This window comes from Carassius auratus, chromosome 24 (assembly GCF_003368295.1).
Source record: "Carassius auratus strain Wakin chromosome 24, ASM336829v1, whole genome shotgun sequence".
Lineage (NCBI taxonomy): Eukaryota > Metazoa > Chordata > Actinopteri > Cypriniformes > Cyprinidae > Carassius > Carassius auratus.
Window position 1 is genome coordinate 15,643,745 of NC_039266.1, and position 15,512 is coordinate 15,659,256.

At 34.4% G+C, this 15,512-nt stretch overlaps 1 protein-coding gene across 1 annotated transcript; it reads left to right on the forward strand.

Moving 5' to 3' along the window:
• The first annotated feature begins 1,365 nt into the window (after positions 1-1,365).
• LOC113042394 (metalloendopeptidase homolog PEX-like) lies at positions 1,366-13,985 on the forward strand. The gene is made up of 23 exons (XM_026201245.1): positions 1,366-1,477; positions 1,606-1,949; positions 5,002-5,058; positions 5,304-5,465; positions 5,547-5,630; positions 6,234-6,460; positions 6,578-6,646; positions 6,745-6,861; positions 6,974-7,057; positions 8,300-8,442; positions 8,656-8,749; positions 8,832-8,960; positions 9,780-9,881; positions 9,973-10,050; positions 10,173-10,276; positions 10,361-10,419; positions 11,165-11,219; positions 11,286-11,353; positions 11,437-11,567; positions 11,672-11,737; positions 12,190-12,294; positions 13,250-13,326; positions 13,412-13,985. Exons 2-23 carry the CDS (start codon positions 1,826-1,828, stop codon positions 13,512-13,514), a joined length of 2,238 nt encoding a protein of 745 aa, XP_026057030.1. The 5' UTR covers positions 1,366-1,477; positions 1,606-1,825; the 3' UTR covers positions 13,515-13,985.
• The last annotated feature ends 1,527 nt before the right edge of the window (positions 13,986-15,512 follow it).

Below are 15,512 nucleotides of genomic sequence, written 5' to 3' on the forward strand. Positions count from 1 at the left end.
TTGATATCCGAGGCTTAAAATTGACTCATCTGCTGATGAGTTTATGTTTAACTTCCCCTTTACATGTAAATTTTTTATTCATTTTAGTAAATGAATCATCTGACAAATGCTCCTGGAGTGTGACGTTCCCTCAGAGACACACTGGACAAATTACAAGATCAATTCTTCCCCTTTGCACAATACAAATGGTTATTCAGTCCAGCTGCTAACAGCTGTGGATTTTCAACACTTTTGACATCTTTCTGACTTGAGACATATGGAAAGCTCCCCTCCATTGACTAAACAAGACAGAAATCCCACCGTCTCCTGATGGCTCAGAAAGTGCATTTATTTCTTTCCAGACGAAAAATTATTTGGGGAAACTTGGCAGACACTGCATGTCCACAGTCTGTTTGTACAAATAGATTAAGGAAATACTTGCATTTACCCATACAGTACGTAGAAGTACAGTGTTCATACCATGGTATTATAATGCCAATACCATGGCTTACCTTGAATTACATGGTAATACAATAAGGTATAACATGAACATTGCATTACCATGCAGTGTTAATTTAGTATGCCTTAATTTTTTTGTTTGTTATTATATTAGAATTAATTTAGTTTAAAATTAAAGTTCCAGGGATTTTGTTGTGTTTGTCATTTTTATTAGATTTTTAATGTTTTTTTTTTATTAAGTTTTAGTTTTAAGTTTTACTTTATTTTGTTTGAGTTATTTTAGTACTTCAGTATTAAAGGGGCCATGATGCTTTTTTTTAAAGATCATTAATTTGTGTATTTGATTTATATTTTTATATTATATATTTATATTATATTATATTTATATTGATTTATATATTTAATATTTTAAATACTCTAAATATTTAATATTAATATTCAAAATACACAACTTGTAAGACGAATAATTAGTTTTTTTAAAAATGAGATTTTTCAGGCTATTCTAATTGTGATTCTGTCTTTGAAAATCATCACATTCTTTTGAAAATGTTTTTTTTTTTTTTTATCATAAGGAGCATCTCAAGCAAGCAGTTGAACTGATAAATAAACATTGATGTATTCGTCAGTGATAAGATCAGATCACAAACAAACTGACACTATTCACATGCTCTCGTGCCACACGTCCATTTTCATGTCCACACAGCCCAGATAAAATGATCAGATATATTAGACAAAACTTTGTCTAGGAAACTCTGTATGTACAGTAGATTGTGTCCTGGCACGGACACATCATCATCATCACACCGTGTATGTTCCTCGTTCTATTTTATGTTGTGGGACATTCTAAAAATAAACAGGGAAGTGGTTACATTTAACTGTAGGGCTCATCATCTCAAACTTAGTGTTGAGTGGGCAGGTGCAGGGACTCAGAAAACACACACCTTGCGCATAAACACAGACTATATAGAGGCTGAGCCACATATATACACACACATCCAGTCATCCCGCCCTTCCTGCAGGACGCCACATAATTACTCCTGTAAGTAAGGTGCTCCTGTTGGCACTAAGGAAAATAATTCCTCCTACTCTTGGATCTCCTAACTCTCTCCTTCACCCTCTTTCCCCTCCCTTTTCGCCTGTTCTATTCTCTCCTATCCTCTCTCTTAGTCTGGGATACTCTTTGGCAAGTAGAGCATGACTCTTCATGCTGTGCATCTGCCACTGATCTGAGACCTGTGAGGAGAGACGTCTCGACACGGCTCCAAAAGGACCACAGACCTGGGATCAGGACTTAAAGCGCATAACTCCAGGCCAGGAGGGGTGAAAACCGGGTGAGGGATAGAGGGAGGAATAGAAAGAGAGAGAACACACTCAACTCAGAGGTAGTATGGAAATGGAGAGGCTGGGGAGAGAAGGATCCAAAGCGAGCGCGGGCCCCAACACTCTCCTGAAAGCCGCACTAGCAGTGTGTGTGTGTGTCTGCATTGCACTACTGATAGCTGTCATCACGGGTGAGTAAACTGCATGCACAATTACCTACTCGCTTTATATTGCACATTACATTTAATAGATAGATAGATAGATAGATAGATAGATATATAGATAGATAGATAGATAGATAGACGGATAGATAGATATATAGATAGATATTTGTACTCTAAGGTCAGTTGAACTGTGTTCATACTCTATGTGTGTTTGTGTGTGAGATTATTTTTGGAGTGTATTCTGTTACACACACAGCGTGTCTTTGAAGGCTGTAATTAGCACCGTAAGTATACGAGCTCTGGTTAGAAAACATGTATATGTGACTTTAAAGTTTGGAGGCTAGAAGGCTGTGAGTGTGTATTTTTGTGTCATTTGGGAATGTGGGTGCTTATGTTTAGGAAAAAGTGTATTTTTAAAGGCATAGTTGACCTAAAAATGAAAATTCTGTCATTAAGTCATCCAACCCCACATGTATAACTTGTATGGAAGTAATTGTATTTACCTATATAGTAAATTATGTTTTTTCTTACAATTGTGAAATTTTTGTAATTCTGTTTTATGGACCATCTATATATTGTTTCTCAGAATTGTGAGATATTTAAAAAAAAATCTGAATTGTGAGACATCAACTTGCAATTGCAAGAAATAAATCAGAATTTTGTGGAAAAAGAGCTTGATTGACAGGCGATCTGACCAATCATAACACTGGATCCGCTTTCTTGTCTGACAAACAAATCAGACAGCAGAGAGTAGATTCCTTTGGTGGACTTAAATTTGACAAATATTGTGTATTGAAGTCTCCGCGGTTGAAATAAAATACGTTCTGATGTTCATTCGTGTTCATTTTGTGCTTTAAGTAAATATGAAAAGACAATAGGTTCACTTGTGCTGCTTGAACTGAGGCGCTACAGTGAACTGTCACGACACTTAAAGAGCCACAAAAGTGTTATTGCTTTAATTTCTTAAAAAATGATCAAATTTGAAAGCTGAGACCTTGTTTCTAACCAGAAGTAACCTGCTCTGTCTTGTCTGCCGGCTTGTTGTCAGTTTCCTCTTTGCTCCTCGGTGTATTTTTCACTGTGTAAGAATGTGTAGTGTGAAAGCGGCATGGCTTGTCAGAGATAGCAACAGTAACTAAGGAGGACAGGTTTTTGCAATTCTGGTAAGAAACGTCAGAATTTTAAGTAAAAAAGTCACAAAATCCCTTTTTTATGTGGCTGAAAAAAATTAATTAAATGAGAGATGAAATCAGTATTATATATATATATATATATATATATATATATATATATATATATATATATATATATATATATATATATATATATATATAAACTAATATAGTTTAAACTCCAATAAGCACCATAAAATGCCCTTTACAATTTGTTGAATGACATGAGGGTGAGTAAATGAAGTAAATTGGGTGAGTACATTTTCATATTTGGGTGAACTGTCACTTTAAGAGTGCTGAAGTGATGTGAATGAGTCTCGTGGAACATGAGACATTGTGAATGTACATCTCATGAGGGGCTGAACGAGAGTGTGTGGATGTATTTTGGTGTACAGTACATAAGCGTTTTCTGGGTGGTGTACAGTTGAGACAGCAAATAAATGATGTTCTTATTGTTCTCAGTTGTTGAGGGCTGCCTGCATATTTGTGGTGAGACAAGAGTGTAATTATGCTCATTTCTGTCTGTGCATATTCCAGTCACACACACGCAGCTGTGTCTGCTGCTTGTGGGGATAATGAGGCTCAGTCCCACGGGGCCGGGTGCTGGATCCTGCTGTGGTCATCTGCTGTCCAGTTGTGGACTGAACCATAAACACAGGCCTTTAAAAGCAATGCTTGTCCACAACATACATGCAGTTTGTGCTCAGTCAAACGCACTGAAACATATTCACACAGTTCCACTGACCTCTGCATGGAGAGTGTGCGCTGATCAGGTTTCAGTGCACTGAAGCAGATATTGCAAAAATGTATTTGTTATTTTGCTCCATTAATTCAGTTTACTGCAGGGTCTGTGCACACTGTATTTGGACACAATGTTGAATAACAGCATTGTACAACCGGATTTCAGAATTTTTACCATTTTATGACAAATGTGATGATATCATTCACATCCTAATCAGTGAAGGTGAATAAAGGAAATATAAATATAAATAAAGAAAGAAATATAGTTCTTAGAGTTCTTAGGCAAACAAAAATTAAATTGAATTAAATTAAATTAAATTCTGTAAAAATATAAGTACTAAATATATTAAATACAATGATTTTTTAGTGTTAGTGTTATTTTAATATTACTGCGATGCCATTGTATTTATATATATATATATATATATATATATATATATATATATATATATAAAATTATGAAATTATGAAAATGGGAAATATAGCTTTTTTTGTCAACTAGCTAAAATTAGAATTTTTTAAAATAAATATTTTATTTTATTTCAGTTACCATTTATTTAAATTAAGAAAAATGTTGTTATTGTTATTATTATCATCATGGCTTTGGTTTTAGTTTTAGTTTTAGTTAACAATAATAACCCCAAATTAAACTAGATATATTGAAAGCAGCGCATCTACACAGGGATATAGTTCTTATATGGGGAAAATAATTAAATTAAATTAAATTAAATTAAATTAAATTAAATTAAATTAAATTAAATTAAATTAAATTAAATTAAATTAAATTTAAAAAGTAATACATGTTATTTATATATTAAATATAGTGTTTCTTTAATATTTTGTGATTCAATTTAATATAATTTAATGTAATAGTGGATGCATACATACAGCTAAGAAAATGACATTCAAAAGTAGGTAATTAACTTTTTTTTAAAGAAAATTACCTAGTTAGCTGCTTTTTAAGGACATTATATTGTAACATGTTACTTTCCCCCAGCCCTGTTTGTAGTTGCTTGGAATGTGTGTAGTAGAGCAAGCACTGTGTTTTTGTCCTGTGACATCTGAATCTCTCTCTGTGTGTGTGTGCGTGTTTGGCAGTCATTTCAGGCCATAGCTGTCTTGATCGGTCTGCTTGACAGTTTTTTTCTTCTTCTCTGCCTCTGTAGTGACACACAAAGCAAGCAATGATGACATCTGCCTCACCCCACATTGTATCGAAGCAGGTAAACTTATATCATAAAGCCATACAGGTATAGATTCTAGAAAATATCATGTTTACTTTTTTCCAACTTGGGCCAGTAGGCAACCACCTACAGCAGCAATTCCCTAAACTGCACTTACTCACTCTACTGAACATAATAAGCAGGCATTATCATTCAGAGAAACCTCTGTTCAGCGGGAACACTGTGTTTACTTCTCTCAGATTACTGTAATGCTGAATCTGTGTTTGCTGATGTGTCTTCTCTAGCCGGTTCCATCTTGAGTAAGGTAGATCAGTCAGTAGAACCATGTGAGGATTTCTACAAGTACGCATGTGGAGGCTGGCTCCGGGACAACCCCATTCCAGAAGACTCATCTAGCTATGGGATATACCCATGGCTCAGACAGAATGTAGACCTCAAGCTGAAAGGTGCACGATCCACATGATTCTGACCCAAATAAACCTTCAGTCCAAATAAGGCTGATTTAATATTGAATCTTTGTGCCACAGAGTTGTTAGAGCAGCCCATCGGAGGAGGTGACATAGAGGCAGTGAAGAAGGCCAAAGTCCTCTACATGTCCTGCATGAATGAATGTAAGGACCAAGCTTTTTGCAGTTTCATACACACAGCATTATCTACTTACCTAACTTCCTCCCTCTTTCTCTTATATAAAGTATGTCTTATATAAACTAGTTCTGTCTTAATTAATTAAATCAATCAATATCAAGACTGGAGTAATGGCTGATGAAAACTAAGCTTTGCATTACTGGAATAAATAATATTTGAAAAGCACATTAATATAGAAACCCTTTTTTTTTTACTTGCAATAACATTTCCCAATATTTTTATTTTTCCTGTATTTTTAATCAAATAAATATGGCCTTGATGAGCATAAGAAATGTCTTTAAAAACATAATAATCTAACTGATCTCCAATTTTTGAATGACAGTGTATATATACTGTATTATTCTTAATGTTTATAAACAATAAATGGCATCAGAGAACTGTGAATAAGCAAATATGTTGTTAACTTGTTTTTAATATTAATTGGCAATCTCAAGGGGGAAATTCAATGAAATGTTTTAGAGCTTCAGTTGACTTAAAAGTTTAGGAATCCCTGCTTTACTAATGCAAGCATCTGCCAAGTGAATAAATGCTATTTCTCCATCACTCCCTTCATCCCTCTATCCTGACAGCTGCTCTGGAGATTGTGGATGCAAAACCTCTGCTGAAGAATCTAAAGCAGAAGGAATTCCGCTGGCCGGTGTTAGGTGATGCCTTGGGCTCTTCCTCGCGGTGGGTGGAGTCTCAGTTTAACTTGCTGGAGACATTGGCGCAGATACGCAGTCAGCACGGCAAGTCCGTCCTTATTCGGCTTTATGTCTCTCCTGATGACAAGAACTCAAGCCGGTACATCATCAAGGTGAGACCTGGCTACATGAGTTTGTGTTCAACCAATGGCGTGAGTTTGGGGCGGGGCTACCTGTTTGTCCAAACAATAAAATTGAGGGAAGAATGAAAACTCCATTTCTTTTTTTAGCTGGATCAGGCCTCTTTGTCACTGTCATCCAGAGAAGATTACGTCACCAACACAACCGAGGCACAAATGGTACATCGGTACATCTGTCAACCTGTATATCATTACACACAGTCGGCCCTGCTTATTTCCCAGCATTCTCAAACTTTTCTTTTCATGCCTGTCTGCAGTACCGAGAAGCTCTTTTAAGGTTGATGGTTGATGTTTCTGTCATGCTGGGAGCCAGTGAGCAGGATGCTGAGGCTCAGATGAAACCAGTACTTGACTTTGAAATCAAACTTGCTCAGGTGAGCACCAAAACACTGGAGAAACCAAATTCCTTCAAAGCACTGGCATTGAGAAAGAAAACACTGCTGTCAAGGTACTTGATGCTTCAATGGAGTGTGTGCTCTTCTGTAGATTGTGATTCCCTACGAGAACCGCACCAGTGAGAACATGTACAACAAGTACAGCTTGTCCAAACTGCAGCGCACTGTTCCAAATGTAAGTACATTATTATTAATATAAATATATATTAGGTGTTATGATATACACACACATTTGCTTGGTAGTAAACAAATATATGAGCCAGTTGAACAAAGAGGATGCTGTGTCAATTGCATTAATCATTTTTTAAAAAAATTATTTTTTACATTTTTATCACATAACGATAACTACTGTACAATTCCATTCATAAGCATTTGACGCTTATGATTACCCCACTGCTGCCTTTTTTTTTTTAGAAAAAATGCTTCTTTTATGTAGCACTTTGAATCCTGGTTCAATTAGTTATGCATTTGGTATCATCAACTAACAATGACTGTGTGTTCTTTTCTCAAAACTGTTAGTTTTTATCTCACTTTTTTTTAACTATAAATTGCAGTTGCAAGTTTTGAACTCATAATTGCAAGTTTACATTTCGCAATTCATTTTTATGTTTGTTTTCACCACTGAATAAATAAAAAATTAGTAACTTTCTATCTCACAATTCAGACATTTTTCTTTAAATTCCAAGTTTATATAATATAATTGCAAGTTATAAATTCATTCACATCTTACAATCCTTTACTTTTATTTTTGCCATAGAATTAAAAAAGATAATTGTGTCTTTTTCCTCACACAGTTCTAACTTTTTATTTCTCATGATTCTGACTCTGTGAGTTAATTTCTTGCAGTTCTTCTGAGTTAATATCTCACAATTGTGATTGGTTTTTATCAAGCATAATTGTGAGTATATTCAGACAGAACTAGTTTAATGGTAATTCCTTTTTTTTTCACAAAATTGTGCGGGAAAAACAGTAGAATCGTAAGAAATAAACTCATAATTACAAGACAAAAAGTTTTAATTATGACTATATATTGCAATTGCACGTTTTAAAGTCATAATTGTGACTTTACATCTTGCAATCATGTTTTTCTGTTTGTATGTTTTCACCACAGAATAAATAAAAAAAGGTTATTGTTAACTTTTTATCTCACAATTCAGACTTTTTTCTTTAAATCCCAAGTTTATATCTTAAACTCATTTAAATCTTACAATTAACCAAAATGTCAGAATTGTGAAATATAAACTCATAAATGCAAGAAAAGACAGGAATGTATATATAAAGTTGCAATTACCTATTTATTTATATATATTTTTTTTTTCAAGTCTGTGGTGGAAACAAGCATCCATACAAAACATAGCTATTGTTTAGTGATATTTCTATCTATTTATTTCATAAGGGTTTTTTTTTTCTTTTGCAGTTTAACTGGCTGGATTTTGTCAAAGCGGTGATTGACACTGAGCTGTACCCAGATCTGAAAATCTCCTCTTCAGAGCAGGTGATCGTACGTGCCCCACAATACTTTAAAGACCTCTTCAAACTCATCAACGCCACAGAAACCAGGTATCCAGACAGCTTTTAAAAATATGAAAACCTCATTAAAACCTACATCACAGCCCTGAGGCTCTGCCTCTGTGGGTCTGGACACTGTCACTTGTGTGATCACTGTGCGTGCTGTTTATATGTCCTTTCTGTTTATTACCTGCTCTGCTCAATAACAGAGTCAGGATTGCTCTGTAATTCATCTGCTCCAATTTTTTTCCACCCTCGCCCCAGGACAGTTGCCAATTACGTCATATGGAGATCAGTTTTTTCTAGAATCACTACCTTGAGTCGACGCTTTCTCTATAGATACCTGGACTTTGCTCGGGTTAGTGGACAACATCCTCAATGTAACTCTCCAAAAATAGATTTGCTGTGGTTTACAATATTAAATATCCGTCTCTTCTCAGGTTACCACAGGGACCACCTCTCTGACCCCTCGTTGGGACAAGTGTGTGAATTATGTAGAAAACACACTCATCTATGCCACCGGTAGGCTCTTTGTCGATAAGCATTTCCAAGAGGACAAGAAACACATGGTATGACTTATAATAGGCAAAACTATTCACACACAGACACACACACACACAAACATATATATATAGTGCTTTCAAATGATTAATCACGACTAATCGCATCCAAAATAAACATATTTTGTTTACATAATAAATGTGTGTGTACTGTGTTTATTTATTATGTACATACAAATACATACACTTACAATATATATTTTGAAAATGTTTACATATATTTACATGCATATATTTATATAATTTATAATATATATATATATATATATATATATATAAACATAGCATATTTTTCTTAAATATATACATGCATGTGTGTGTATTTATAAATACATAATAAATAAACACAGTACACACACATTTATTGTCTAAACAAAAACTTTTACTGCAAGCTTTGCCATGCAGTTATAAATAACATGTTTATATATGTATTAAAATAGAAAAGTCATATTAATATTGCACAATATTTCTATTTTTGCTGATGCTTATTTGCCTGCAGTAAGAGGAATAAATAACATTAACATATGCTACTGTTCAAAAGGGCTGCATTTAGTAGATTAAAAAATATTATTAAACATTATTACAATTTAAAATAATTGTTTCCATTTTAATCTGTTTTTTAAAAAAGAAATGTATTCCTTTAATGGCAAAGCTGATTTTTCAGCAACCACTGCTCTAGGATTCGGTGTGATTGATTTAATTTCTGTCCCCATCTGGTGGATCTAATCATGAATAACACTCATAAACCGTTGGATCTCATTTTACTATAAAACAGATAAACATGCTATTGAATGCTCCTCTGATGATTGTCTTTCAACATTTATGAAGATGGAGGAACTGATAAATGGTATCCGTTGGGCATTTATTGACATGCTTGAGAAGGAGAATGACTGGATGGATAAAGAAACAAAGAGAAAAGCAACAGAAAAGGTGTTTTCCAGTGTATTTGTGACAGCTATGAATACACAGCATCAATGAAAGTGTTCTTTTTCACATCATTACTGTCAATATTTCATGTTAGGCTCATGCAGTCTTGGCGAAAGTGGGTTACCCAGACTTCATCTTAAACGACACGTATATTAATGAGGACCTCAAACAAGTATGTTTGCAAGCTTTCCAGATTTAGATCATCTTATTGATTTTGTTATTCAGTTGAACTGTTTTGTGTTTGGCAGACATCAGTGCAACTCAAAGTCATTACGGTTTTATGTTTATGCACAGTTGGTGTTCAGAGAGACAGATTACTTTGGGAACGTCATGCAGACCCTGAAGTTCATAGCTCAGTCTGACATCGGCTGGCTGAGGAAAACAGTCCCACGCACAGAGTAAGATGTCAGCATTTTCAAAGCCTGTTCAAATGAGATGAATCTGCCTTTGAACATGATGAAACATCACTTTTCTCCCCTCAGGTGGTTCACCAACCCAACAACAGTAAATGCGTTTTACAGCTCGTCTACTAATCAGATCAGTGAGTAATGATTTTCAGTTCATAAATAAATAAAGAGCTCTATTGAATACTTGGTTTTAATTGTTCAAGCACAGTGGTTGTAATATTTTCCTATTTTTCTATAAAAAGAATATATATATATATATATATATATAGACTTTTGTCTTAAAAAAATATTAAAACTTGAAAGAAATGTAAACATTTATTTAGCAAGGATGCAATAAATTAAATAAATAATGTTCTATTAAACTTTTCAATTATTAAAGAATAGATTAAGAAACACAACAAGTAATGCTACTTGAGCACCGATTAGCATATTAGAATAATTTCTGAAAATTAATCTTTGCCATCACAGGAATGAATTACATTTTAAAATATATGAAAATATAGTATACAGAAAACTGTGATTTTTAATTGTAAAAATATATATAACAATATCACTGTTTTACTCTATTTTTGACCTAAATGTAACCTTGATGGTCATAAAATACTTGAATACATTTATGTGGGTGTATATTTTACTACTATCATACACAATTTGGTGTTCATATCAGCCTCAGTAACAACGTTTTGCCTTTAAAAGTGCATTACTAATAATGCTAAACAATATCCAGTATAATACGAGTTATAAAAAGCATTTCTGGTTTGGTATCCATCAGGTGTAATAGTAGTACGTTCTCTGTGTTAGATGTTGGATGTGTTTAGATAAACCTGATCACAATCTTCATTTATCTGGTGGCTAATTAAACTGTCTTCTTCTACCCAGGATTCCCTGCGGGAGAACTTCAGAAGCCATTTTTCTGGGGACTTGACTACCCTCGGTGAGTATGCTTGAGATTATGTGGATTTCTAGGAAAAATAATTCATAAAATGTGTTCTTGTGTCAGATCCTTGAGCTATGGAGCCATCGGAGTAATTGTGGGGCATGAACTGACCCATGGCTTCGATAACAATGGTGAGGCCATTTGATTTATAATGAGTCTCAAGACTTGCTGCCATGATGACAGCTGATTCTTAAGGACATCTGTGTTCATCTAGGCAGAAAATATGACAAAGATGGGAACCTGGACCAGTGGTGGAGCAACTCCTCAATCACCCGCTTCACTGAAAAGACACAATGCATGATTGACCAGTACAACAGTTACAACTGGAAAGAGGCGGGGCTAAATGTACAGTAGGCACCAGCCTTTTTAATGCATTCCTGTTTGAACGTGTCATCAAAATGAAGCAGAGCTTCCAAACTAATACTTAATACCCACAATCCCTTCTCAAGGTCAAGGGGAAAAGGACTCTGGCAGAGAACATTGCTGACAACGGAGGGATAAGAGAATCTTTCAGGGTATTACAGCATTTTCCACTATAATTATCCTAAAGTGACCTGAATCTGATGTACCGTCGACTCAGTAAGTCTCATTCCAAAGTCTGATGGATCAAAAAAAAAAGGGAAATTTGGAGAATTGGTTACAATTTGTTGTTGATTTGTGTACACGGCATTCAGTCTGATAACTGGATCAACTGATTCATAGAAAAATGTGACTCAACTATGATTCATTCACAAACTGTACATTGGTATCTTATTCATTTCATCATATTTGAATGGTTTTTCTTCTTTTTTTGAAGCTTGAAAGCACAGTTTTAAGTGGCCAGCAAAAAATATCAGTTCCTCAGTTTGTGTTTCATATATGAAAGAAAATTTGGAATGAAAAATGAATTTTTTTTTTTTTTTGCAATTCCTTTAATAGTGTGTCTGCTTTGGTGTATATATTTATGTACATGTGAACTTGTCTGCAGGCCTATAGGAGATGGATTGAAAAAGAGAGAGCAGGAGTCGAGGAGCCTCTCCTGCCTGGTGTGGGTCTGACCAACAACCAACTATTCTTCCTCAGTTATGCTCATGTCAGTATTCTGCATTTCACACATAAATATTTAGGCTAAAATGTCAGATGTAACAAACATAATATTTTATTCTTAAAAATTTGAATTTGTTGAAAAACTATAATAATGTGGCTTACTATACTATAAGTAATATGGCTTTTTTCATTTTATTTTTTGTGTGTATCAGTAGCATGCAAGATTAGAATAAACATTTTATTACATGGTAGTTTTAGTACACACTCAAAAGTATGCACTTTCTGATAACTATCAAAGTGAATACTTCAAATAAATTACTTGCAAATGTACTTTAGACAAAACAGTCCAGGTTAATATGGTAAGAAGTTCAACTCATAAGTATGACAATACTTCCGAAGTTAATTGATTCCATTAAAAATTGCTTTAAAAAGTTTTATCAAATCAGATATGCAAATTATGCATTATCCAATTAAATAAGCACTCATTTGCAGAATTTTTACATTTTATAATGCCAGGTTCAAAAATCTTGTTTCAATATTTTTTAGGAGATTTTCATTTATTACTCCGTTAATCAGAAAATACTGAAAACAGCCAGGAAAAAATTTTTTTTTCATTATGTTGTAGGAATTCAATTTTGTAGAATCAGGCAAATGATTTATTAACAAACACTTTGTTAAAACCTACAGAATGTAGAATATAAAACAAAAGTGGAATGTGTCTAAGTGCTATTGAACTGATGTTTTAAGAAAATGGCTTTTAAAGATATATATTGGAACTGAAATCTACAAAAGCAAATAGAGCACAGTAAGTCTAATAAAATAAATACTTAAAATCGTTTTTAGAAATTTTCTTTGTACTTGTCTGAAACGTCATATTACGAAAAGCCAAATACCAACGATCTAAAAACTGACCAGTGCATGAAAACCAATTGGTTTTTCCTTAAGTGTCTTGCTTTAAATGGGACTCCATTGATTTGTTCTGCATATATTGTCATTTTTAGGTTCGCTGTAATGCCTACAGACCAGAAGCAGCACGTGATCAGATTCAGAGTGGAGCTCACAGCCCTCCTAAATATAGGTATGATGCATTAATATTATTTACATCTATACTGCACCCCTTATCCTTCAATGTCACTCACTTTACTCTTGTTACTATGATGAAGGGTTATCGGGGCGATGAGCAACTATGAAGAGTTCCGTAAAGCGTTTAACTGCCCTGAATCTTCAGTCATGAACAGGGGAGCGGAGTCCTGTCGAGTGTGGTAATGAAAAAGAGGACCTTGTGAAGATTTCAATCACAGCACAACCCAAACCTCCTTATTTTGTCCCGTTCACTGGTTTCTTAAAGAGAACCAGCGGTTACTAACACTGAACCCTAGGGCCGTGCTGACCACTGAGCGCCTGGCCCTCCTTCAGCCACTGGAACACTGTCGAAAATACGTACAGTGCCTAAAACCTGAGCGCTTTCAGCCAGATCTGCGTTTTACTGTCTGACCTCAATTAATATGTGCAAATGCCATACGGACCATCAAAATTCCCTTGAGGCCTTCCTTTGGTTCATCACTGTTTTTTTTTTTTTTCACAAACAAATTAGGTGGCACTGTTGCTTTAAGAGTGTTATAAATTATTATTCTCATTTTCAATGTTGTTGATAACAGTTAACATTGTCTGACGTTTTATTTTATTGAAAACACAAGTAAATAATTATTGTTTTCCTGAGGTTTTCAAATTGTTATTGTGGTTTTGTTTTGGTTTTCTTCTTTGTAGAAAAAAAACAGTCTATTTTGGTGTATTTTACATGGTAAAGTCCTGAACAGATAAAACAGATCTTTGCTTTAGTATTGGTAAGAAAACTTACTCAAGATTAAGTGGTAAGATTACTGGTAAGAATAAATTATAATTTATTGTTAAATTTTGATTAAAATTAAAATAGTAATTTAATTAAGGTAAAAAAAATACCATTATAGTCATTAAAAATGCAATCTAATACATGCATTTATATAAAAAAGACAAGGTGAATTTTTATTTCATGTTTAAAGCTGAAATAGTTTATGCAAATAGAAATATTTTTTATAGACGCCATTTCCTGTCTGTTAAAATATATATTTATTCATCCATTTGGCCATGTAATAAGCAGCATAATATACATTCAGCCAGTCATTATACTGTAGCAGAATAAAAACAGACAGGGCGATCAGGTCAAATATCCTTTGTCTCTACATATTTTGCTGGGATAAGAGATTTAGTAATTTAATAAAAAAGATTAATATATCTGCAACAACGTTTAATGTTTAAAGTTAAAATGACTTGATTGATTTATTTCATAAAAACATGCCGCATTTTGTCTTAAAAGATGTTAATTGAAGGACTGGAGTCGTGTGGACAATTGCAAAGTTTTTATCAGCTAATCCTGACAGCACCCATTCACTTCACAGGATCCACTGGTGAGCAAGTGATGTAATACTACATTTCTCCAAATCGGTTTTGATGAAGCACCAAATTCATCAACATTTTTGATGGCCTGAGTTTGAGTAAGTTTTCAGCAAACAGCAATTTTTGGGTGAATTGTTCCTTTAAGGGTGTAGGGAATGAAAAAAAATGCAAATGTCTTTTTTTTCACGTGACCAATTAGGAAACAAGTATCTAATCAAGCACAGGAAGAAATTGGATGAATGAAAAATGGAATCAGCCATGTTGGATATAAACTCAGAACATGAATTAAGCGCACACACATACACACACTGCAGTAGTCCAATAATGCAGATAGGATGTGAATCAAAATCAATTGCTTTGACCTCCATTTACGCAGACATAACAGAAGAAGTCTCGTGGGGACAAAACGGTGGAACACGGAATTTCATTGATTGGAGTGCTAAAAAGGAAAGGTCCAAAAATAGCCCAGAGCTCCTGAGGAGATGCATCCGTCAGTCTGTGTGTAGTAGTGTTTGCTGTCATTCTGAGGAGCTGGGAGAAAGAGAGCCACACAGTTTAATGGGTTCAAATGTCCAGGGGGCCAAATCTTCATTCTGCCCGGAGGAAACTGGAGATGAAAGAGAGAGAGAAAGCTGGAGGTGGCGAGAATGAGTTTTGTAGAACAATGCCAGAGGCAGCCAGTTCATCCACTGAAGCATAAGGCTTGTGAATGTGAGAGCACAACTGTGCCCTGCAGTGTCACATGCTATACTTCATCTAAAATGATCTTAAACAACATAAATATATAGATATTTGTGTATTTTTATTATTATTTCAGTTAGTTTCAATAAA